General features: G+C 48.4%; 7 protein-coding genes across 7 annotated transcripts; 3 read left to right on the top strand and 4 right to left on the bottom strand.

The window, feature by feature from the left end:
• Window positions 1-111: 111 nt before the first annotated feature.
• On the bottom strand, window positions 112-5,570 carry F5147DRAFT_687967 (uncharacterized protein). Its single transcript, XM_041436876.1, has 17 exons — window positions 5,316-5,570; window positions 5,057-5,264; window positions 3,941-5,005; window positions 3,742-3,890; window positions 3,509-3,686; window positions 3,283-3,450; window positions 3,007-3,227; window positions 2,711-2,955; window positions 2,331-2,661; window positions 2,134-2,280; window positions 1,909-2,076; window positions 1,585-1,859; window positions 1,400-1,532; window positions 1,026-1,344; window positions 797-969; window positions 419-746; window positions 112-363 (listed from the first exon to the last, which is right to left on the bottom strand). Exons 1-17 carry the CDS (start codon window positions 5,400-5,402, stop codon window positions 230-232), a joined length of 4,329 nt encoding a protein of 1,442 aa, XP_041294422.1. The 5' UTR covers window positions 5,403-5,570; the 3' UTR covers window positions 112-229.
• A 56-nt stretch (window positions 5,571-5,626) lies between these two features.
• F5147DRAFT_745056 (C2 domain-containing protein) lies at window positions 5,627-6,332 on the top strand (the record flags this gene model as incomplete). Its single annotated transcript, XM_041439725.1, has 3 exons — window positions 5,627-5,954; window positions 6,005-6,198; window positions 6,264-6,332. 3 exons carry the CDS (start codon window positions 5,627-5,629, stop codon window positions 6,330-6,332), a joined length of 591 nt encoding a protein of 196 aa, XP_041294423.1.
• A 3,216-nt stretch (window positions 6,333-9,548) lies between these two features.
• Window positions 9,549-10,440, top strand: F5147DRAFT_687973 (uncharacterized protein). Its single transcript, XM_041436877.1, has 2 exons — window positions 9,549-9,950; window positions 9,973-10,440. Exons 1-2 carry the CDS (start codon window positions 9,710-9,712, stop codon window positions 10,296-10,298), a joined length of 567 nt encoding a protein of 188 aa, XP_041294424.1. The 5' UTR covers window positions 9,549-9,709; the 3' UTR covers window positions 10,299-10,440.
• A 1,559-nt stretch (window positions 10,441-11,999) lies between these two features.
• Window positions 12,000-17,464, bottom strand: F5147DRAFT_687982 (ABC transporter). The gene is made up of 22 exons (XM_041436878.1): window positions 17,311-17,464; window positions 16,721-17,207; window positions 16,071-16,666; window positions 15,835-16,016; window positions 15,342-15,784; window positions 15,157-15,294; window positions 14,555-15,105; window positions 14,485-14,505; window positions 14,405-14,432; window positions 14,247-14,351; window positions 14,110-14,194; window positions 14,024-14,053; window positions 13,799-13,956; window positions 13,609-13,745; window positions 13,394-13,559; window positions 13,084-13,343; window positions 12,888-13,035; window positions 12,824-12,830; window positions 12,496-12,771; window positions 12,358-12,441; window positions 12,245-12,306; window positions 12,000-12,192 (listed from the first exon to the last, which is right to left on the bottom strand). Exons 1-22 carry the CDS (start codon window positions 17,439-17,441, stop codon window positions 12,076-12,078), a joined length of 4,212 nt encoding a protein of 1,403 aa, XP_041294425.1. The 5' UTR covers window positions 17,442-17,464; the 3' UTR covers window positions 12,000-12,075.
• A 91-nt stretch (window positions 17,465-17,555) lies between these two features.
• Window positions 17,556-20,003, bottom strand: F5147DRAFT_687990 (P-loop containing nucleoside triphosphate hydrolase protein). The gene is made up of 10 exons (XM_041436879.1): window positions 19,668-20,003; window positions 19,475-19,620; window positions 19,308-19,424; window positions 19,182-19,252; window positions 19,025-19,133; window positions 18,587-18,970; window positions 18,282-18,535; window positions 18,064-18,229; window positions 17,907-18,011; window positions 17,556-17,848 (listed from the first exon to the last, which is right to left on the bottom strand). The coding sequence occupies exons 1-10, from the start codon at window positions 19,882-19,884 to the stop codon at window positions 17,810-17,812; spliced, it is 1,608 nt and encodes a 535-aa protein (XP_041294426.1). The 5' UTR covers window positions 19,885-20,003; the 3' UTR covers window positions 17,556-17,809.
• F5147DRAFT_687995 (uncharacterized protein) lies at window positions 19,992-21,354 on the top strand (the record flags this gene model as incomplete). Its single annotated transcript, XM_041436880.1, is given in 4 exon segments — window positions 19,992-19,997; window positions 20,556-20,991; window positions 21,011-21,080; window positions 21,134-21,354. The coding sequence occupies 4 exon segments, from the start codon at window positions 19,992-19,994 to the stop codon at window positions 21,321-21,323; spliced, it is 702 nt and encodes a 233-aa protein (XP_041294427.1). The 3' UTR covers window positions 21,324-21,354.
• Window positions 21,355-23,938, bottom strand: F5147DRAFT_687998 (cytochrome P450). Its single transcript, XM_041436881.1, has 15 exons — window positions 23,808-23,938; window positions 23,654-23,754; window positions 23,469-23,604; window positions 23,319-23,416; window positions 23,157-23,265; window positions 23,024-23,102; window positions 22,752-22,972; window positions 22,626-22,692; window positions 22,371-22,569; window positions 22,150-22,316; window positions 21,994-22,092; window positions 21,926-21,936; window positions 21,842-21,866; window positions 21,776-21,787; window positions 21,355-21,724 (listed from the first exon to the last, which is right to left on the bottom strand). The coding sequence occupies exons 1-15, from the start codon at window positions 23,923-23,925 to the stop codon at window positions 21,556-21,558; spliced, it is 1,611 nt and encodes a 536-aa protein (XP_041294428.1). The 5' UTR covers window positions 23,926-23,938; the 3' UTR covers window positions 21,355-21,555.
• Window positions 23,939-24,454: the final 516 nt, after the last annotated feature.

Below are 24,454 nucleotides of genomic sequence, written 5' to 3' on the forward strand. Positions count from 1 at the left end.
AAACATTTTAGATGTGCAGGTTTCTTGAGTCGAATCCCCCACGAATTGCCTTTGCTCGTTGTGAATAGCAGTTGAGGTGAAGACAGGTCCCACATCTTCGAGGCTGTACCATTTGTAAGTTGCAGCACTGTTCTGATGTTAATATACGTTAATACACAGAAGGTAAACCTAAGCCACTATTGTACTGTAGCAATATGAATATCGTATCCGCGATTGCTTAAACCTGAACTTAGAGGTTCATGTTAGAGAACAATGCACCGAGATTAACCCAGCATCGTCCACATTGATCCATATATTTGTCCACTGTCTTCGACATCGCCCTGAGGAATGGGTCGTTGTTTGCTGCAACAGCCACAATTTCCTCTGTATACAAACTGTCAGATATCTCAGTCGGTTGATGAACTGCATTAGCGCTTACCCTTTCTCGCGCTGCCCTGTGCAGCCTTGATGATTTTCTCAATGTCAAATAGTGTCGAAAAATACCGGAGCTGGGTGTACAGCTCGGTGTCCCCGTACTTGAACTGCACTCTACCTTTACAGCCTCCCGACGCTCCGCACCGCCAGCCATACATCCGCATCGACCGCGTCTCGTACCCGCATGCTGCATCATCGCAGATAACCCATCCCTCGTAGTACTGTGCCACAAACGATCGAATCTGCACCTCAAGCTGCGTTTGCAGGCTCGCCGAACCCAGCGGTGCGCTGCACGCGGGACAGGTTGGCCCTGATGACAACAGAATCGACGCCTGTTCGATGTCAGACAGTCCTAAGTACAAATTGGGATGCGGTCACATACATCTCGATCGTAGACTGGAGGAAACGCCATTTGTCCTGCGCACCCGCGGCAGCGTACAAGGAACGGAGCCACGTCGCGGAACCGCTCTACATCAGAGACGAGGGAATCTAATGTTGTGAGTGTTGATCCGGCCGGCGTGCTTCCACTAATACGATAACGTCCTGGGTCCAGTCCTTTTAGAAACGTTGAGTTAAGTTTAGTTTGCAGGCATCGGTGTTTCAACGCTCACCAAGGCACTCAGCAAGCCGTGCCCTATCTGTCCCTTCAATAGGCTCACAGAGTCGCTCAATAGGTGGTAGGACCTGGTTAGCAAGGTAGTGCTCGTAATCCACGGTAAGTTCTCCTGCAGCCCTCTTGATTTCGTCTGGATGCTTGGCGCGATCTGCTTGTGCGGTCTTCACGGTCTCTTCACCAGGAGCGACGCAGAACACATAGGGTATAACGTCGCCGTTACGGGCGCTTCCACCCTTTGCTTTTAATCTCAAAGCGACTTGCACATGAGGCTGAGATTTAGCATCGGGGTAGTCTTCTGGGTTTTTGCCTAGGCGCTGAGCCATGCGTGAGATTGACCAAGAAACGTTGGAAGGAGTTTTTGGAGGGTACCTTGTATACAATGAAATCCTCCAATTTGATCTTTCCGCCGCGAACATTTTCGCCGATGGTATTAAGATACTCGTGAATGTTCTCTACCACAACCTCCGTTGGTTCGCCAGACAAGATTTGTTCCAAGACGTATCTGGAAAGTGCGGGGTTAAACCAAGTCAACACAAACACAAAGTATGACCTACTGAGACACGCTCTTCGATAAAGCGCAGTATTCTCGACGCTTCATATCTAGACCTTTAACTTCCGTGGATGTTCGTGATCCCTCTTCAACCTTCAGAGCTGCGTATTTCTTTTTCTGCAAGAGTAAGAGACGTGCAAAGACGCCATCGAGGTCTATCTCGAGAAGCTTATATCGATCGTTGACAGCCTTCTTGAATTCGGCAGAGATTTTTAGCGCCTCGGAAAGCTCTGTTACGTTAGAGTTGACGAACACCGAATCAGTATCGCCGTAGACAACCTATGATGAGTCAGAGAAATCCCCTGACACGTATCGGAGATGTACTCACATCTAGTTGTAAACTCTCCGCAAGCTCCCTGGTGTGCGTCAGGATCTCCCGACCCTTGAAAGTAGTTAGAGCAGCGAGAGGCTTGGCGTAGAATCGCGAGTACTCGAAACCAAGACAGCCGTACATACTGTTCGCCGTCAGCTTTAATGCTTGTTGTTTGATGTCATACTGCGACAAAGATCAAGTATGAGCAAGTAGTCGAAGGGACGACATCGACTATCGAACCTGCAGTAGCTTCGCGTGCGAGATAGAACGATCTTTCATAAGTGACTTCACCTGTCGCCGCCGGCTGACTAGTGTTGCAATAAGTCGTGGAAGGACACCCTGAGGCACCTCAGGTGGCGGAGGGTCTGGTATCTTATCATCATCGTCCTGCACTCAGGTGTCAGCACCAAAGTATGGACCCAAGTTTAATCACTTACATCCTCCTGCGAGCGCTCGATGGTGGTGAAGTCAATGTTATACTCCTGGATGATACTCGGATACAGCGAGTTGAAGTCCATGACGAGGATATACTTGTCCCAAAGTCCACGCTTTGGCTCAAACACGAGGCCACCCTTGAACTTGTCTCGTTTGCCTTTGCTCGACTTGTTGCCCCCGCCCCCCTCGCCGTCCGCGTCATCTGCTTCGGGCTCTACTTTTGTCACTTTCTTGCCGTATGTCTTATCAGGACAGATGTACTTCAAGCGGTGGAACTCATGCAGAAGAATGTACTCGTTCCGCTCAGCCCGACCACCATTCAGCGTCTTGTTCCTGAGACCAAGATTCATTAATGACCACATCACCGACCAAAGGAACTCACCATGCGTTGCCAGCAAGGTTTGTGAGCTGTCTTGTCAGAGGCAAAACCTGCACCTTGGATGCGATGGCCATTTGGTAATGAGCGTCGAGCTCACAATGCCGCACAAACGTCATGAGCATGTCTGGGGATGACACGGTACCATCAAAGTATGCTGCGGTGTCATCTGGGTCGATGTCCTGCCTGTCTGACTTGAGATGAGTTTTGCACATCTCGGTGAGGGACCACGTCGTGGAGGCAATCATGCTCTGATGTCGATTCATCAGTCATTGTATCATAGAAGTCGATGTGAAACTTACTCGTGCACCATCGCTGGCGAGGTCACAAAGCAGGCGCCCAGTTAAAAAGCGCATGTTTGTGCCCTGACGTCCTATGAGTGGCCATTTCGAGCGCCTGAACCGCCCAAGGCGTGACCAGTGATCCGCCTTGAGGTCCTTCATTCTGCCGAGGAGGACATCAAGGGAAACACCGAGAAAGTCGTGACCAACAATGACGTCGGGATCTGCTTTGTGCAGCGTGACTGTAGGATATCCGATTAACGATTGAGAAGCATTGCAATTAAAAGAGATAGCCACCAAGCAAGTTGTTGAGCAGCATCCGCTCGTTCTTCATTGGTGAGATTAAGCCCTTTCCATTTGCTCGCGCCTGTGCTTCAAATTTCGCAGGGAAGCGGTCGAGAGGACGAACGAACGTGTGCACAGAGCACGGGAGTTGCTCGGGGGGTGTAGGATCATCAAGTTGAACTACATAATGCGCCATCAAGTCAGCAATGTTCTTCAGTAGAGGTGCAAGACAACTGACCATCTCGCCATATGCGTCCCGTGGCACAAACAACTTCCCGCTTGTTTTCGCGATGATTGACAACGGTGCGTACTGCGAGACTCATTATTGTTAGAGGAGGAGGCTCTGGAGCGCTGTCTCCCATGGGTGTCACGTTCTTGGGGTCTGACACCGTGGCTTCGAACTTGCACCACGAAATCTTCATGAATATATCATCAGCTAAAAGCTAAGAGATCTTTCTTGAGCAGCCTTACACCCTTGTTCTCGACAACCGCATTGGTGATGGCAAGCCAGCACGGCCCCATGATCTTGCGCTTGAGCACAAAAAGCTCAAACGCACTTGTGTTCGTCCCGAATATCCGAGCAATATTAGGCGAACAGGCGTTCATAGGGACTTGGGGCTCTATCCGTATACAGTGAGTATTTCGCAAAAGTTCGGTAATTGAGGGTTACCTTCAAAAGAGTACAAGACTTTCATCCATTCTCCCTCCTTCGGCACGTCCTTCTCATCAAATGCATGATTTCTCCGAACCCATCTCCCCTTCCACCCCTTGATACCAAGCTTCTTCCGTACTCGCTCAAAATCTTCGTACACATCTGATTGGCTTGGCACGACGTCAGTTTCTTGCATCACATACTCGCCTTCTTCGGTCTCCTCTTGTTCAACTCGTAGCGGACGCGGGAGCAGAAACAAATTACGCTGAAGCCCCTCAATGGCAAGGCATGCGGATACCCAAGTCGGAGAGGTTTTGTCCTTGATTTTACCAGTGAGAAAGAGCTTGCCATTATGTTCAAGGTAATCTAGCCAGAAAAAGCGGAGGGTGCCATCGGGTTCAAGAGCGTCGACAGAAGATTTAGAAGTTGAGGAGGAAGAACCAGAACCTAAGGTTTCATCGGAAGTGACAGCAAGGGAGTCGTAGACAGATAGCCAAGTTGGCGCTGAAGGTGGCTCCGCTTTGGTTGATGCCGAAGTAATGTTGACCTTGGGCTTAGTTTCCAGGCCATCGAGAATAGATTTGTTCCCCTTGGCCGGTTTGATATCAAGATCTTCGTCATCAACATCCATAAAGGCATCCATGTCCATGTCCTCGAAGTCCATTGAGTTATCAAAACCATCTTCCGAACCACTATGAACATCCAACTTGCACATTCGCTCGATCGCGGGAGTGATTCCAGCACCACTTGTTGTGCGTGGCTTCTTCTTAGGGCTCATCATGGTCGAAAGGTCGTCTTCGAAATCACTTGATGGCAGGCTGAAAGTAGTATCGTCTATGAGACCATCAGAGGAATCGCAGTTTATATCTTCATGATCTGATAACGGAGAGGGCTTGCGTTTCTTTGGCCTCCTTGCAGCTGGAGCTGAGACGGCATCTAAGCCTCCAAGAAGATTGGCCATGAAGTCTTCTTCCTGCTCTGTTGAGACAGCTGGGCGGTACACGCTGATGGAGGGCTTAGCAGTGGGTGGTGGTGCTTTCGGCTTCGCTTTAGGCTTGGATGCAGCATCCTTGCCCTTCTTCGCTGAAAAGCCAAAGTCGGATATTATAAGTATAGACATGCAATCAAACTGACCCTTCTTTTTCTTCTTTGTTTCGTACTCGTCGTCTTCGTCTTCGTCATCTTCGTCTTTCTCCGCGCCCGTCCAGTCGTCCATCCCATTGTCCATATAACCGCTCACGCCGTCGTCCACGACAAAGTCATCCTTCTGTAGTCTCCCTCGCACAATTTTCTTATACTGGTCCTCAGTGACCTCATCATAGATAACCACATCCTCTTGAGCCTGTGAAGACGCGTTCGAGATACGGTTTCAAGCCAAATGGCAATATCGCACCTTCCACTTGCGCGCGCCTCCTTCACGAGTTCGTTTTAGTTCCGCAAGAGCAGAAAGTCTATCTGCACGCTTTGCCCTGTCCGACATTAAGCTGTGGTGGACGTGTTCGATGATGAGCTCGACTGTGCGCGTCTTGCGATCTATTGACGCGTTTTCCCACTCCGCCAGAAACGCGTGGTGTCACATGTCACAGCTTACAGTAACGTACCGTGAGTCCGTGACTTAGACTTGTCACAGACCGGTACACTTGGACCGACTTAGCGGGCGGTGCACACTGCAGTAGCTAGTGGTTCTGACCATTAACTTGCTCCATGTCACAATCGAAGGAACTTGGGACGCTAATCGTAGTAATCCTCAAGGCTCGTCATCTGCATCAACCTTCTTTCTACAAGCAAGATCCATATGCGCAAGCATCTCTTTCCGGCCAGACTCAACGGACCAAGCCAGAGCCCAAGGGCGGGCAGCATCCTGTGTGGGACGAAGAATTCCGCTTTCCTGTTCTTGTAGATCCTGGTAAAGACAGTGTCAACAGAAAGCTGGAAGTGTCTTGCTGGAAGGATGAGCCTCGATCTGAGGATAAGCTCTTAGGCAAAGGGATCGTCGATATCGAATCGACTCTGAAAACGGGTGAATTCGATGGTGAGAGACTTATAACCTTGGCTTGGTGTATGCTTAAACTATCTCATTAGACTGGGTTCCTCTCGAAACCTCAGGCGGAGCGAGAGGCGAATTATACCTTGAGATGACATTCTATGCAAATGGTCCTCCCCCTCTTAATCGTCGTCCGTCGAAAATCAAACAATCAGATCGTCTTACACGGCCGCAGTCATATAAGCCTGTACCACCCAAGGGTGGACCGCCATCTGCGCTGAACCCCACTCCTGTGCAGCTTCGTGACACAGGCTATATCCCCCCTAGTACACTACCTGCATCTTTACTTCCTGCTAGAGGTCAGCCCAATGCCTCATCACAATCCCCTTCTCCCCCCGACCGACAGTCTCCGAAGATCAAAACTGATGTGCTCCCCCCTCTTCCCGAAGACGATTTAGTACCCCAGAGAAAGCCTGGTCATCTACCAACTATTCTGCGGCCAGGGATTGCTGGACGTGCTGGTCGTTTTGGGACTTCTGCTTCAAATAATGGAGGCGCGAGCGACTCGCCCTTGTTCTACGCGACTCCACCGACTCCAATATCATTGTTACAGACACCTGTCCAAGAACGTCCTTATGAGTTTTCTCCAGAACTTCCAGGAGTTCGCACACCCTTGGTTATGACAGACGATCCGCTGAGTGAGCATTACCAACACTCGCTTCCTATAGCACAACCCCATACGCCGGAACCACAGCCTCATCGTGAGCAAGGACAATCGCAATCCAATCATTACCTGTCGGGCCAAGCTCACCAACAATATTCTCCCTCGTCGCAAGGATATACTCCCCTTCAACAAACACTTTCTCCGCCTCTCCAACAATACGCCCCCTTGTCGCAAGGATATGTTCCTCCTCAACAAACAACATCTCCGCCTCCTCAATTATATCAGCAATCTTATACCCCCCATAATTATGCGCCATCGCCCTCACCACAACCACAGCAATATGTGTCATCTTCTCCGCAGCCTCACCAGTATCAGCTTCATCAGACTCCGTCTCACATCCCACAATATCAGCCCCCGCCACCTCCTCATCAAGCTCCGGCTCCCGCACCACAATATCAGCCACCACCATCCCCTCATCCCCAGAGCTACTCGGCTCAACCATACCAACCTCCACCACTTCAGTCATACACTCCACTTCCCAATCAGCAACTATATTCCCCTTCACCACAGCCGCAAGGATATGCTCATTTAACCCAACAGCAACCTCAGTCACACACACCTGCACCACCTCAGCAGCAGCCATACCAACAACAATCCTATTTCCCTCTGCCTCCCCCTGTGCAATCCCCAGTTCCTCCTCCCCAATCTCAACTTCTTCCCAGAGCACCATATTTTTCTCCGCCGCCGCCGCCACCGCCACTCACTGGAAGCCCACACGGGACCCCGGCAGTAGCACGAGGCGAACAACAGTCTCCTCCTGTGCAAAGATATCAGAATGCCGCGCCGACTGTCTCACCGGCACTTGGTTTGGGAGTCACTCCAACTTCCCTTTCCCAGAATCCCCCAAACCTGCCTCCTGCCTCTTCTTCCGTACCTAGAGTCCCAGAAGACCAAAAGAAGCGCGAAGAGGAACGCACCCAGGATGAAGGACGACGGAAGGTGGTGGGTGAACAGAAGGCTGTTGAGGAGGTAGATTCACAGAAGCGCGAGGAAGAGGAAGCACACCCTCAAGCTGCTGAAGAAGAGAGCAGGCGACAGGAGGATGAAGAACTGAGATGGAAGGACGCTGAGGAACAAAAACGAGGTGAGGAGGAACGATTGAAATGGGAGACGGAACAGAGACAGAGAGAAGAAGAGCAACGGCGACGAGAGGAGGAAGAGAGACTGAAACGAGAGGAGGGGGAACAACAGCGACGAGAAGAGGAAGAGAAACTGAAACGACAACAGGAAGAGAGACTGAAACTAGAGGAAGAAGAACGGCGGCGGCGAGAGGAGGAAGAGAAAGTCAAACGGGAGGAAGAAGAAAGACTCAAACAAGAGGAGGAACGTAGAAGAGTCCAGGAAGAACTGCGCAAGGCAGAAGAAGCCAGACGTAAACAAGAAGAAGAGGACCGGATAAGACGCGAGGCGGATGCGCGTCGAAGGGACGAAGAGGAGCGTCGGAAGCGCGAAGAGGAATCGCGTCGGAGGCATGAAGAGGAGCGGAACAGGCGAGAGGAGGAAGCACGTCGCAAAAGGGAAGAAGAGATTCGTCGCAAACAGGAAGAGGAGGCCCGTCGCAAACAAGAAGAAGAGGCTCGTCGAAAGCGTGCAGAAGATATTCGTCGCAAACAGGAAGAGGAGGCTCGTCGGAAGCGTGCAGAAGAAGAGATTCGTCGCAAACAAGAAGAAGAGGCCCGTCACAAACGGGAAGAAGAGGCTCGTCTGAAGCGTGCAGAAGAAGAAGCTGAACGGAGGTGGCAAGCTGAGCTTGCTCGCATCAAAGCGCGCGCTGATCAGGAGGCTGCCGACGCTGCTTTTGCTCGTGCTCAATTTGAAGCGGAAGAAGCCGAGCGTCGCAGGCAGGAAGAAGCAGATCTTGCCTTTGCACGGCGTGCACAGGAAGAAAGCGAGCGAGAGTACAGGGCTGCTGAGGAACGGCGACGGCAAGAAGAATTGGACAGTGAGCTTGCCCGTCGTGAGCAGGCGCATGAGGAGGAGCGTAGGAGGCAGATGGAGGAAATGGACAGGGAAATGGCTAGGAAATTGGACTTTGAGCTAAACCTTGGAACGGAGGGTGGTAATGCGAGTTCCCGGAGGCCGTCTACGACTCCAGAGCTTCCTGCTCGCAGAAGAGCGGGTAGTCCTAGGAATGCTTCTGGAGGGCGGTAAGTAAAACGTAATGTTTCAGGCATTCACGACGCGAGTGGAGATACATAATGATTCAGATACAGTAAATATGACCTTGCTATGTTTTCATAATATCAGTGATCTTCTTGAAAGAGCGTCCAGGATGCCTCAACTTCATGAGTCTGCGTTCGTCACATACTCCTCTCGGTAATCGAAGCCCGATTAATTGTTCAACTAGCCTACCAGATCGACCATCTTTTGTACGACCAGAAGTCGTTCATCATACGTTTTTCATTTGGAATAACTATATATGCAGCATCTGGCATTTGTTCATTTAGAAACACTAGACAAAAAGATGGCAGTTGGACTGACTTCAGAAAGAAAGGTACCATCATGACTAAGTGTCTTCATCCCTATTGTAGGCCTAAAGCAGTTCCATACATGTGGGAGTGCTCCTGGCTGCTGCCAGGACTTCTGTGCTGACGAATTTTTCTGGAACTATCATGTTAGACAAGGTTCACTTTCACAACAAAATTCTCAAGTAGAGATGTACCTGCGGCTCGGAATTTACCTAGAATAATGATAAGAGCCTACATCGGCCGTCATGAATTACTGTCATGACAGTGACTGCCTGCATTGGAGTGGCGTGTGTACCTTACGATGTAGATACGCACGATAGGGAGCTCAGTCCCCCATCTCTGACGGACGACACGTCTCCGGGGGATACGCTCACGCTGGGCTATTTGCGAGTCCAAATGTTGCAGAGGCACCCCTTGAACTAGTTAGTATTGTCCAACATAATGTACATTTGTCCCAATGGATAGAAGTCGGAATCGAAAAAAAATAATACCACGTGTATTCAAGGGTGAACAATGCAACTCCGAGGCAGGCCTTAAAAGAAAATAAAACTTCGTGCCACTGCAACAACTTCCTCGTCTACATCTGAAAGGCATTTTTTCCAGCACATAAAATGCAAATATCAACCACCAGTCCCTCAGCTGCCATGTACTCGACAGACAATGACCGTGTCGCCAGTCAGAACCACATCATACACAAAACGCCCACCTGCACCTACACCATACATTGTGGCAGGTCAGAGTGTCCGGCCGTTTTCGTGTATGACGATGGCACTGACTGGCCCACAGTCAACTGCCTCGTTAATGACCATTATCTGGTCTGTACAGGGCGCTTGCATGGGCTCTCCCCTTCACGTCCCCCCCACCGACACCCAAGGCTCACAGTACGCGCCGAGCCTTGCACAGCTTACTCCCGGGAGCTGGGGTGTCAATAACGGCAATCGCGATGACTTCATCATCGGGAGCTCTAGCAAGCGGAGACAAAAGGAGGATGAGCGGAAAGAAGACCTGGAGAACGACGAATACACCGACGATGTACAGCCTACATCCGTCCGGTGCCGCGGATGCAGCAAGATCATCTGCCTTGACAAACGCTCCAGGTACTACCCCGGACTCTGGATCAAGCACCGGGGCAAATGCCGTGGTATCCTCAAACTAGAAGTGAGCTCATTTCTATTACGAATGGAATGTGGAACTAACTAAATTTTATAGAACGACAAGCTAACCAGTAGAAGAGACTGGTTTAGGTCGTCGCATCCAGAATGGCGCCCGCCAGCCGCCAGCTCAATTGACGCGAGCGGTGAATCTTCAGAAGAGGACGAGGAAGAAGTGTTCGGTTTCAACAGTGAGTCGGTTCTTCATGGGAGTAAACACTATGATTCACTACAAACTCTAGTGCGCCTTTCTATGGCCTGCTGGGAGAGGGAAGTAAGATAATTGGCATACCGATACGCCAATACGAGGGATGGAGAAAAGGTACAGCCAGGTTGGATCCTATATACTGTGTGTGAGTGTTAAACGCGAAAATTCAGAATGTGCTTATCAATTCTTCGCTTCGTGCACTTACTAGTATCGTCCACCCTTTGTCAACAATGTGTTGTGGATTTTGTTCAAAAACGAAATATAATCTTCCTTTGATGTTCCGCAGGATTTCAGTAATAAGATCATTAATCAGTAAGTCGTTGGCAGACGAAAAAGCATGGAAGACAGTAATCGATGACCGCACCAGGTGATCGACACTTAAGTGTTCGGAAGGAACCGGCACCGCTTCTTTGTCTTTGTGTTGCTTTGTCCCATCCTGCATTCCCAGGATCTACAGTTTTCGCGTTTCAATCATTAGACATGCTTATGCAAAACTTCCGGGACCAAGACCGTCAACGTGAAGCAGATTGTTGTCACTTCTCCGCGGTCGCGCGCGACCTGGCTGACCGTGATCCGGGGCATTAGCAGATGCAGTTCAGACCGCGAATTCGCTTAAGAATACAGCGGATATCACGCAGCAGTGGGAAAGTCAGCTGGGTGAACTGTGGGACCCATCGTGATCATGATCGATGCACTGGACAAGAGCGGCGGAGTAGAGACACGGAGCTAGCGCCTGACATGAAGACCTTGTGAATTCACTGCTGCCGGAGCTGACTCGAGTCCTTACCAGACTCAGTACTTTCTGAGCTCTGCGCAGCCCTAATCGCCACACTTGTTGCTTGCAGCAATATGATTTGCCTACCCCATCGGCCGAGGTCACTCTACCCCCTTCACTCTTGCGAAGAGCTCCGGCTGGCACGCTCACTTGGTCCGGGATGGCTATATCGAAGAGTGGATCACTGATTCACAGGCGCACCTGTGTATTCCAGTCATCTCGCTAAACGTCTTCGCAATCCCACTCCTTCCTCCCCCCCTCCCCCTTATCAATAGTATCAACGTCACTAGCAAAGAAGCTCGTACTGGGCTCTGCCTTGCAGGAATTCTGCTCCGTATTGCTCCACCAGAGCAGGCCGTATCTTGCTTTAGCACTGTCCCATTGGTGGAACTTGATGAAGTGTGCATGGTATATCGTCGAATCTTGCTTTTATGACGAGTTGGATGATGATATCGAGAGTGTTCCAGCTCTTATCAGGAGCAAGGAGTGGTACATTCCATCAGACACTTCGAAGATTGATCTCGAATCACACAATGAGTTGTCGGCCAAAACTCTTGATGTGTTGCGACAATAACAAATACCAGATGAGAGTATCATATCTGCAGTTGCGAGTTTAGTTCCAGGTGGTATGGACTCAAAGCTGGGGGTGTTTGGACTCGGAGACTTAAGAGGCTGATCTCGCTTTTGCCAGTGGGTCTCATAGATCTACATAGTATTTTATGGATTTCATTACCCTTTAGTATATAATCTTTGCATATAACATCACTTTAAATTTAATGTGGTAATGTATGCAATAACTGGCGAATCTGTATGTAGTCTAGTCTAGGTTCGAAATTTAAGGCATTACGCTGCATGCTTGGATGCAGAGAGAATGTCATCAAGAGCGATAGAAGATCGTTCGCACATTCCGCGGAATATACCATTTGGTATGGCGAAGAGATTAACAGGAGTATCGAATTCCTGAATAAATGGTCAGTACTGAATAAGCCGACTTAAAGACATGTGGACGTACAGCAATCGTCCCAGCATCCATCACGCATATCCTGTCATATCCAATGATAGTCCGGAGACGATCTACATATCTGATTCAAGCCAATGCAAAGCGACAAGTCTGCTCGAACTTACGTGCAATGCACAGGATTGCGCGTTCTTTAAACTCGTTAGCAATGGTATGTTGGATCTTGCTGTCGGTCTCGTAATCGACGGAAGCTACATAGAAATCCATGAGAATGTATGCGCTACCAGTGTAGATATCAGACTTACCCGTAGCCTCGTCAAGAATTAGGATCTTAGTGTCATTCACGAGAGCTCTCGCAAGAGATACAAGAGAACGTTGTCCAATTGACAAATTACTGCCTTCGTCGTCGATAGGACTGTCAAGACTAAATCTAGGCGCCGACTGCCCTTCAGCAGGGGGCGATGTCGTAAAAGGAAGATCACTGTTTGACTCCACAAGATACGCCCGCTTCATTGCATCATAAAGCTTGGCGTCATCGTGTAGCCCGAAAGGATCAAGGTTGGTCCGGAGAGTACCAGAGACTATTCAAACGGTCAGTTAACAGGTTTCCATATTTGGCGCGTTATCACGCACAAAGAAACTGCAGCATGTCGCATATTCAGCTCAAGTGTGAACAAAAGCTACGCATTCCACTTACCGCATCCTGAGGGATAATCGATAACTTTCTTCTGAGCTGTGCTAAACCAACGGTCGAAATGTCCACGCCATCTATGGATATCGACCCAGATGCTAGTTCCACCATGCGATAGATAGCGGTCATAATGGATGATTTCCCAGCACCAGTCCTGCATCCCATAAGCTACAGGAGTTACATATAACAAAAAGATACTCACCGGCCAACGACACCAATCTTCTCTCCAGGAGAGAGAGACATACTCAGGCCCTTCAGAACAGGTGGTAACTCTGGGCGGTATTTCATAACCACATCCTTCATGACGATTTCGCCACGAGAAGGCCAGTCGGCTGGCGCAGGGCTGTCTTCGACCTCATGCGCGGCCTCCTGTTCGACCTCTTTCGCATAGTGCACGACACGCTCCACGGAATTCATGTTGTTCTCAACCTCAGCAACTTGACGGACCATGAATGCGAAAGACTGAGTGGATCGTCAAATAAGACTCGAATAAAAGGGAACAACGGAACTACCTGTTGCATCATGACTATATACGAGAGTGTCACACCGGTTTGCCCCGGAGAGATGCTGAATCGAATTCCAACAGTCAATAGTGCGACGGCGAGAGTCAGTAACGCGCCGAGGAAATCAAGACGTATGCCAAGCCATCGCTGATTGACGACCGTCAGCCAGTAAGCACTGAAAAACATCAACAATGATCAAGATCGCGTATAATTACAGTTCTTACCGATTCTCGACATCCATGAGTTGAATATTTTCTAGGCGGAATCGGTCGAATTCGCCGTAAGCGCGAATGGTAGTCAAGCCCGATAATGACTCAGAAAAGTGGGAATAAAGCGAGGATCGCAGGAGTGCATCCAAACGCTGTGAACCTCTGCGTCGGTAGAAATTCAACAAACTTCATCAAAATGACCGACCTTCAACTCACGTGCACTCGCACGGTAGAATAATGCAGCATAGTAATAGCAGATTAAGATGAAGAAGGCCACGATAAGGAAATATGGTATGATGATGGATATGAGAATGATTGCCCCGATGATTTGTGATGCTGTTGATGCGAGCATCCTGAAGGAATCTGAAAACGCAGGATTTATTCTCATCAGAAATGATCCACGAAAGAATTTCGATGCACAAGTGCTCACCGCCCACTAAATTATCCACAGTATCGATATCTTCCGATTTGTGTCAGAAATGAAAATACGGGTGGTCAAAACCTTTTCAAACTTACCTTTGGTAAAGCGATTCATAATGCGGCCTAAAGGCGTTGTCTCGAAGAAACTCATCGGGGCATACATGACTCGCTGAATTGATCTCTGACGAATGGTATTAGAATTAGCATCCACCAACACGTAACAAGGCACTGACCCCGTGCAACTGCTGGGAAGCATAGTAAGTGAGTAGTGCAAGTACACCTCCCATCATGAACATTGTCAACGCCTGGGAGACACCAAGAGCGGCGTAGATGCCGGTCTGCATTGACAACCATCAGTAGAGCTTCGGTGTTGCGCAACAGAAGAACTCACATAAAATCCTGCCGACTGGTGCCATTTGCTATGGGAGTAGTGAGCACATCAATTTATGAGGGTCTGTGACATTCACGCACTCTTCTTCCCAATATATGAGCCTAACGAGCTACATTAGTGAAATGACTACGAGATGTGGAAATCACATACCAATATGAAGACATGACACTGGAGCCTTGCATGAGGATTACAGAGAGTAGAAACAGCGGCAAGAGCACAGGGCCGTGAGCTGCTGCGAGATACTCTCGGTATACTTGCCGCTTTATGGAACCAGTATTGCGCTCTTCCTCTTGCATCATCGCTTTCCCAGCGGTTCCTTTCTGAATCTTTATGTCTTCAATCTTCGCACCATCCGCTGCCTTCTCTTCTTTCTTCGTAGAATCCTCCTTTGACCCAAATTCCGACACAAATTTAGAGAATGCACCGTCATTAGCCATGAGTTCGGCGTATGTGCCACGTTCGGCAATGCGCCCGTCAACCAGGGTATATATAAAGTCGACCTCAGGAAGAAAGTGGAGGGCATGGGTAACCAGGATGCGAGTTTTGTCTGCATTTTTCTTCAATACATTCTGGAATACTGCCTTTCCGACGTGTGCATCTAGAGCAGACAGTGGGTCGTCGAATATCTGGATGTCGGTATTGCAATAGATCGCGCGACATATGTTGATACGCTGCTTTTGGCCACCAGAGAGTGAGATACCCTATGGAAAAGCATCAGTTAGTAGTCCTGTAAGACGAAGAATAGACATTGCCTTCTCGCCAACTTCTGTAAGGTCGTGATTGGGCAACATATCCAAGTCAGGCTCTAAGCATGCATCTCGAACAGCCTTCCAGTAACGCTCCTCTTCAAATGGACGACCAAAACAGATGTTTTCCCGAATGGTTGCATTCTATTTTTCTCTGAGTCACCGATGCCAAGACTAATCAGCAAACTCACCTGGATCCAAGCGATTTGGGCACAATAACCAACGGAGCCACCGAATTCAACATTGCCAGAAGTCCGCCGCATTTCGCCGACCAAACCTTGAAGGAGGGAGGTTTTTCCTGCGCCGACAGCACCAACGATGGCAACGAGTTGGCCCCGTGGAATTTCCAAGTCAATGTCCGTGACTTTGAAGATATTTCCATCATCTGCAAGAGCTGGTGGAGGTGTTGAAGGAAGCTTTCGCTTGCCCGCATTCATGCCCATCTTGCTGCTCTTGGCCTTCTTTTTGGGATCCTCGGGCCGACCATCCCAAGTAAAGCTGGCACCTTCAACTCTGACGGCGGCATTCAGGTCGCAATTTATGGCGAGGATCTCGTCAAGCGTTTCTGCTTCGAACACAGCCAGCAGTCTGTCGCATGCTGTGGCTGCGTCAGCAATGCTGCTCAGAGACAAGGCTGGAAAGATATGTGAGATTACGAACTGCAAATAACAATAAATGACACACGTAAGAACATTAAAGGCAAGCGGGCCAAGTTGAACAGAGTCAACGAAGTGAATATATTTGCCGCTGTAAGACTGTGTCCGGTCAACGAATATGTGACGAAGGCAATGACAGAAGCGAGACTCGGGAGAGAAATAGCAACGGCGTTCATCGCGGATTTGATGATCAGGAGGGTGCGGATATATCTGGATGGGGTATAAATAACAAAGACCTGGGCAATAGATGGCATATTCACGTACGCCATCTCATTCTTTCGATAGTCAGAAATACGCTTCAGGAATGGAACTTCCCAGGAAAAAAACTTGATGACACGCATGCCGCTGAGGACCTCTTGTAAAGTCTTGGAACGCTTGTCTGTCCACGCCATGCTTTTCATGCGAAGGGAAAAGAGACGTTTTACAGCATAGGTCTGGATGGGCGTCGCGACAAGGAGAAGCGCAAAACCGGCGAGTGCACTCGGGCCGAGATTGATCAATAACAAGACCAGGCAAATAGTGAGTTGAATCAAAGCTGTCCATGACATGTGGAAGTAGCCCATGCAGAAATCTATCCGGGAGACATCAGTGGATATGTGGTTGACTAATTCGCCATTGCTTAATTTGACGCGAGCTCTCGCGGTGAGTTGAAGTGATCTCGAGTATATCGCTGTGATAAGACCACCACGAAGAAGGACACCGCTGGTCATGCTACGGTAGTAGAAGTGATTGCTGCACCATGACGCGATGAGTAGTAAAGCCAGTAAGCAAAATGAAAGGCCAATTCCCTGCCCAATTGAAGGCGTTTTTTGACCAGTTAGATGGTTTGTGTAAGACACCGTGGCAAAATTAATGATTGCCTACAGACACCAGCATGAATGATTGGGGAAGAAATGTCGTGGAAAAGTTCTGACCTTGACGACAAGGGGACTAGTGATTTGTGCTGTGTCACCGATGACTTTCAAAATGCCAGCAGACCAAAACCACCAAAAGACGCTGTCATTCATTGCTAAAATGAGACTTGCCTTGCGTTTTCCGTCCTTTTCCCTCCATTGCTTCTCGCGTTCTGTGCGGACGCCCTTTATGGACCACCATAACCCCTTCAACCCCGGGCTAATTTCACCCTTGGCCAAACGCTCGTTGTATTCAGCAGCCTTCTTTTGCCGAGTCTTGAACGATACTAAAATAGCTTCGGCAATTGGCAATGCGCCGTGCTCTTCCCGGAGTCGATAAAGGTCTGATGACTCAAGTGGGCGAGCATAGCCAAGGGAAAGCAGAGGCGTTATCCAGGTGAACCATAGAAGACTGGCGAAGCCAGCCGTGGCTTCAGGGATGAGGTCTGCGTCATGGATGGATTTCTTTGGGGGAGGAGGGCTACTATTCCTCCGAAACAGAGACAACCTAGGAGAGATGGTCAATCATGTGATGGCGGAAGGTGGAACGCGAATTACTGGTAGGCCAGAAGCCTACAACTGCAGCCTCGAGACAAGTTGGGAGTACTTACCGAGATATGAACGACTGGATAGTTCGACCATTGTCTGACACGGACTCCGACTCAGATACCTGAGTCTTCTCAGAGGTATCGAGGTCAACATCTTGGAATGCTGGTTCGGTGGGGGCCATGAGGCTGTGCATAAAGAAAAGAGATGCTAACCTGGAACCTGGCAATCGGACTGTCAAGTACTCTAGTCCATGTGCAAGTTTTGGGCCTAACAGTAACACTAATCCACGCAAGCTTGTCATACTGCTGACAAAATTCTCGGGCCGTCGCTTAAAATAACCTACTAAGCTTGATCGAAAATGATGCAGGGTATTATATGAGCCTAATTTAAACGTTGCGATCACATATAGCTTATTATGTAATGGCATGGCGCAGTGCTGCAAATGCAATCAAAGAAGCAAGCAGGGGACTAATCATCATATGCGACTCATCGCGAGCAACATCAATCCTCTACAAAAGCCCGCCGACGTTAACGTCGGCCAGTTAACAGGGTTACCGGAAACTACCGTGTGTACGCGTCCCGGAGGCTCCGCAGAGATGTCTGAAAGGGTGCATCTATCGTTGGCACACCGCGGAGATAATAGATTATGTGTACTGACCTCGTACGCCGATAAGAGTGAAACCGTGTCTTTCTCTGATATTCTCATTCGTCGGACCCTTTCCAGGTGACCGGCGCTTCTTAACATAGATTTGAAATAATGTGCCTAAATGTTCCATGAGCGAAAATGGCCTATGTTGGTCTATCAAGTGACATACCTCCTGTTCTTCAACCAACGTCCAAGCATCTCCAGTTCTCCCTGCTCGAGCAGTTCGACCAACCCGGTGTACATATTTTCTTATATCCACCGGTGCGTCGTAACTGACTACGTGTGATACATGGCTGATGTCGATACCTCTTGATATCAGATCTGAGCATATGAGCCTAAAGTCTGGTTAGTACATCAGGCCCCAGAAACAAAATGCGTTGAACTTCCAAATGGATCTCTTGGGCCTTGAATTTCTCTAATATGGTCCTGCGTTCGTTGGCCGGAAGATCACTCGAATATGACCGAACGACAATTGGATTTCCGCTGGAGATAGCAGCCTCAAAGAATTCGAACAAACGGACAAGACGAGAGGCCGATTCGGACGACTTTGTGAAAACAAGTGCATTGCGGACGGAATGATTGTGCACAAGATGGAAGAGCATTAATGGTTTTTGAGGGGCCTCGCAGATTATCATGTGTTCCTTGTGATTTATGAGTGAGCTTCTGGTAGGATTGAATTTGTTGTCAGGTACCTTTAGTGCTTCGGGCATGGTAAACCGTTCTGCGATAATATTGGGAATACCATCGATTTCTGATTCTTCAGATAGACCTTGCACTACAAAGTACTTTGGATTTCGGAGGTCCAGGGCCGCGAGCTTTCCTGGGTCACTGGTGAGTGTTGCGGAAAACAGTAATTTTTGACATGAGGCATGTTTCTTTTCATCAATGTCGGTGTGTAAGTCTACTTCCCTGTGGAGGTGAAGAAAAGCGGGGGCAAGAGAATCGCAAAGGAGAGTTGGGCTTTTGGTTTCAGTTGTCTCAGGGGTCATCCTGGGAGATGGTTGCGTGGCGGCAAGAACTTGAGCCAGCCAGTCTTGGAATGATTGAGCAAGCAATCGATCTGCTTCATCTATCACCTAGCAAAAGAGGCGATCATTCAAGAAAAAGTATGATAAACCAAAAAGGCTGACCAAGAACCGGAGGTGTTGTAGAGAAAAGTTGGGTGTTCCGTTAAGGTGATCAATGAGGCGCCCTGGCGTACAGATCAAAATATCAACTTTACTCGATCCACCAGAGAGTCTTCCGAAAACGTCAGTACGGGTACAAAGCACAGGTTGGTATCCATACTTGGCTGACGTGTCCGCAACTAGTTGCGACTGCTCGTGAGCGAATGAGTGTTGTCCAGTGGCTGAACCAATCTAGGCACAGATTCGAAATGTAAGCTGACTGAGGATCAGACAAAAGCAAGCAAACCTTCAAACCTCGTCCTTTTGCAATCGCCTCTAATGTTTCTCGAACTTGCATGACTAGATCACGCGTCGGGAGAACGATGAGAGCACGGAGATGAGTTACAATTTTCGTTGACAGAATCTGACCTCATCGAATCAATCAAGACTTCCGAAAATTGCACGAGTCGTTACCTCGACAATTGGGAGCACATATGCGAGTGTTTTTCCGCTTCCAGTTGGCGCGGAAACACATACATCCCGTAACAGGTCAAACGGTTCGTACAGTGACCTTCGCGTGGTGGAAGAACCTAGCAGAAAAGGGAGAAGTGCAGTCTGGACTGTAGAGCTGTCAGGATATGTGTGCAAGTGGATTAACGGATCTTACCAGCAAATAGTTGAGTAATCCCTAGTTCTATGAGGCGCCTTCTCGTCCTTTCGGATAAACCAGTGCGAACATCGTCTCCTTCGGGTATTATGGGTAGTCGAGAGGAGGGATTGACAACTTCAGCTTCAACTAAAGCTTGATCAAGACCTTGTAAAGCAAGTATCGATTTAGGCGGCGCGTCAGGTAAAGTCGGAAGGGAGAATACTGGAAGAGACATCTGCGGTTCAGGGGGCTTGAAAGTTTGAATTCGCGACGTGGCGGCTGGGGGGGAGAATCTACTTTGTGATAATCATCGGTTATTACGCTCTCAGGCTGTTAGTGATCATGACGGTCCACTATTTCGTAACTTTTGTTTCAATTTTAAAAGTAATGCTTAGCTACTTCACAGCTGAGCATGTTTTACATACACATAACATATTCCAAGTGAAACAAAACAAATACGTTGAGAAATTAATGGTAGAGATCATGTTTTCAACAGGACAGCAGCAAAAAATCACGACTGCCGTGGCTGCCGATGTCGGACATTAAATTTGGCAACCAGTCTGAGCAAGGCCAGTGGAAGGGGATACTTAGTTGTGAGCGCTCGGCTGGGTTCACGGGATATCGCCAAGGCGCATCTACCGAGTCCCGACCCCAACTATGAGCCCAGGATCCAGGTCACCCTCGCGGGTTTTGCAAACGACACCTGCAAGTAGCTGTACACGAGGCATGACCACGTATTTTTCGAGTCCAATTTTGTTGTCCAGGTCACTCAGCAGACTTTTAAAGCTTAAAGACTAATGCAAGAGTCTGCATGTGTCTCGAAGGGATTTTTAAAGTCGCTGCAGCTCCTCCAGCTGTAGAGGGAGCTGTCAAGGATTGATTAGCTCATCTCGCGCATTGATGAAGACATCAAAACGAAGATATTCGATGGCTTGCTTTCATCGTACAAACGCAAGGACGACCTCATCACTATCGCCTGTGCTCTTTCGCAGCTCGCTGCCCAGAGATGGGACAATGATTGATCTGATTGCACGAATAAAAGAACATCTTACAGGAAATCCTGACTGTCAGTCAGCTAAGGTTTGCAGGACTTCTTGTGGGCAAACAAACGAGTGCCGCCGCGGCGTCGGCAGCTTCAATTTCAAGTCAACCGCAGAGTTTGGCACAAGAACTTCCTGCAACCTCTGGTTCCTCACAGCCTGGGCACGCGCTACCACCACATTTTATGTATCTGCCATCTCACTGGTGTCAGTATTCCCGCATCACATCCACCTCAAGAAATTTCCAACCCTACCTTCTGTATCTGTACCATTTCCGTTGGACGGCACGCGCTCTTGGCATTGTAATATATTGGCATGAAGGTCCAGAACGACGACAGCCGACAGTTGTCGCACTCTTGGGATATAAAGAGACACTTTTGAGGAGTACAAGGTGAGCATTTGTTGGTTTTTAAGTCCTTTGTCTGATACTACTCCTCATTGAAGTTCTATACTCATGACTGAATTCTACTACGACTGCGCTACATACAGTCACTACCGAACTGGGACGTGGCAACTATACCCTGGGATCACACAGAAGTTGGACGTCCATCGCACATTTCGCAGCTCGATCCTGTCATTCACACTCTTCGTCGATTACTTCCATCTCCATCTGTTTTGCTGTGCTTTATACTGACATATGATATGATATTCCATTGACCTACGGTTTGGTTTTTCGCATAGAATATCTTATCGGGCAATTTGGAAAATGTTTTCTCAAAGTCAGGTATATGATAATCCGCATTATTTTACTCTATATCGCGTGATTATCAAGAGATACGAGACGTAACAGGCGTTGAGCATATGCTATCCAAGTTATTACAAATGTCATCTTCCGCACCCACCACCTCTGTCAGAGACAACCTAATTTATGCAATGACACTGACTTCTAAAGGCATCTGGACACCTTCATGCATCTTGCCCTCAACCATAGGGGCCATGAGTCCAGCATTCAATCGAACGATCTCGACACCTTCGGGGAATCGGTACTCGAAGTTCTCGACAAGCTCCACGAGCACGGCTTGCATCTCCAGAACTCTGTAGTTCACGAGTGAGTCTAATGGTCAGTATCTTTGATCATGAACTCACGCAAAACGCCAGCTAGTCACAGAAAGATGAGAATCAATAATACTACTCGTTGACTGTTTCGCTTACCCGATGCAAGCACGGAGACCAGCCGCTTTGGTTTACAACACGTGAGATTGGCTTTTGAGGGAGCAAGAACTTTAAATAGCTTACAGAAAGTCATTCTGAGAGTGTCAGACTAATTTAGCTCACGAGAGAGTGTAATGAATGAAGATACACACAGATTGGCGAAAACTCCCAACGATGACTTTTCCCTGTCACTGTCCAGGAAACGGCTTGGGTTCCACGCGTCTGCATCTTCTCCCCAAACACTTTTGAGCCTGGGAAATATAATCTAAGTTACAGACCAAGTTAACTCAATAACCAATCGAACCAACCTGTTATAAGTGCAAATAGATGCTGTGATGCCTTGACCTTTCGAGATGGGTATTTCATTGATAATCTTTCCTGATCTGGTCTCAATTGGCTGAGAAAGTGGTATAACATCGTCTGAATCTGCTTCCCGGAGCAATGTAGGAACTATAGGATGCAATCTGAGTCCCTCCTTGGTGATAAATGAAAATGAGAATAGTATGTTGGAAACAAGCGGTGGACAGACTTTAATAACTGCATTAGTGAAATCCATATTATTAAAATCACTGGGCAGCAAATCATCATCGCCACGGGCTGCCGCATTCGTTCTGGCTGCTTTAATCTCGTCACGGATGCGCTGCTGATCCTCCGGGTGCTTTGAGAGCTCATATAGCAGCCATGTGAGAGATGAGGCGGTAGTATCATGACCCGCGACCAGTAAGGTGCTAGAATATGGCAATTAATAACTGGCATATCATTTGCGATGCCATCTATCACTCACGCTATCTGCGACAATATTTCTCTCTCACTCAGCTGAGCTCGTGCATCTTCCATGAGGTTGGACTGTACTGAGACACCGAGGCTCGTGAGTGATCATACATGAATCATACCTCGGCGGGGAACATACCAAGGATGCTGATGATGTCCTTGCTGCCCTTTTCGGTACTAGCTGCTTTTTCGTTGATGATGGTCTTTCCTGTTTGAATGGCTGTTTGCAGGTATGTCGCGAAACGGCGGTACTCTTTGTAAGGCAAATACTTCAAGTACTTCAAAACCGGTTGAGGGATAAATCTCCAGGTTGACTTGAAGATGATATCCCATGAAGATTGGTTCAACAGCGTATCGATGCTAAATTCGTGTGTTAACATAGGACCTGACTCAGAAAATTGCGAGACATACAACAGATTGTTGAACGCCTGCACCAACTCGTTATCTACTCCGTTGTCGTTCAGGACACCGAAGCGGTAGTCAAAAGCCACTGCAATCCATACACATGAATTGAACACCTATGAGACAAATTTCGAGTACACACCTTCGCCAATGACATCCAACGTCATTCTGGACAAAGTCTCACCGACGTTCATTATACATCCATCGGACTTGTCTCCTAATTGGACCATGTCTTTCCACTTCTGTGAGAGCTAAATAAAAACATAAGCGGCCAGGTTTCCATGAAACTTCTTGACTACCTTACCCGAACTGCCGAACGGCGAAAAACAGGTAAAAATGTTCGAAGTTGAGCAGCACCAAAAGCAGGATTCATGATCTTTCTGTGCCTTTGATGATCAACGGCTGAAAGATAATGAGTTGTGTACTACTAAGACAGTAAAGGTAAAAAACGCACCGTCTGCAGTCAAAATACTCTCCCCCGTGAAGAGGCGCGTCGTTTCAGTGGCGGTGGTTCTCTTTGAAAACCTATAACCAGACGTATGAAAGACATATTGCAGAGCACGGGGGTCAGCGGTCCAGAGAACTTCCTCCTAATGCAACTCGTGAGTGGTGGAATGTCGGAAGACTTAGTGACATTACCCCTAAACATCCTTTAACCATCCAAGTCGGACCGTATTGGCGAGCCCATTGAAATTCCAGGTCCCCCACCTGTTTAGCGTTTCGATGTACTTTCTCGCTTCCTGCAGATGTATATGAGGCATGTCCGCGATTTGAAAAGAAGATTGAGTGTCACCTAGCCAGAATGAGTGCGAAGCAGGCCCACGGATGTCTTTCAAAGTGTACCGCTGTGTGTTACGCCAAGCTATGTAGGCAATCAATGCAACTAAGCAGATAGCTACACCAGATATCATGATCACAGATTGAGTTGACAGTTATGAAAGGCCAAAATCTATCCCTTTAGTACATTTGTGCTCCAACGGCTGTGGGAAGATGATTTCCCGACGGCTATACTGTTTATTGATACATATGGAGATATGCCACAGTGGGAAGCACTGGGGAATCGTGGCTCAGACAATGGAGAGTCCAAGTTGAAACTTGTTGATCGTAGATCTCCTCCATAGGACCATACAGATTCCGGCGGGACGCACGCGGCCGATGCGGCATCGTATATTAAGCTATGTTAATACATATTCGACAGGAACGCAGGGTTTCACAGGTCCCTACAAGTCCCACATGATATCTAACTCCTGAGAACAAACAGAGTCAGTGTCACATCCCGGCAGGTAACAACTTGCCTATCTAACTTCTGAGACCTGAGAACAAACTGACTGTCGCGGGTAATAATTATGATAGTACAGCTTGGCTTGCTGAGGGCCCGCGACAGAGAATCTGAAAGACATTATCAATCGACGGCTTTTTGTAATGCGGGGACAAGAGCAG

This window comes from Suillus discolor, assembly GCF_016758755.1.
Source record: "Suillus discolor strain FC423 chromosome Unknown F5147scaffold_19, whole genome shotgun sequence".
In the NCBI taxonomy this organism is placed as follows: Eukaryota; Fungi; Basidiomycota; class Agaricomycetes; order Boletales; family Suillaceae; genus Suillus; species Suillus discolor.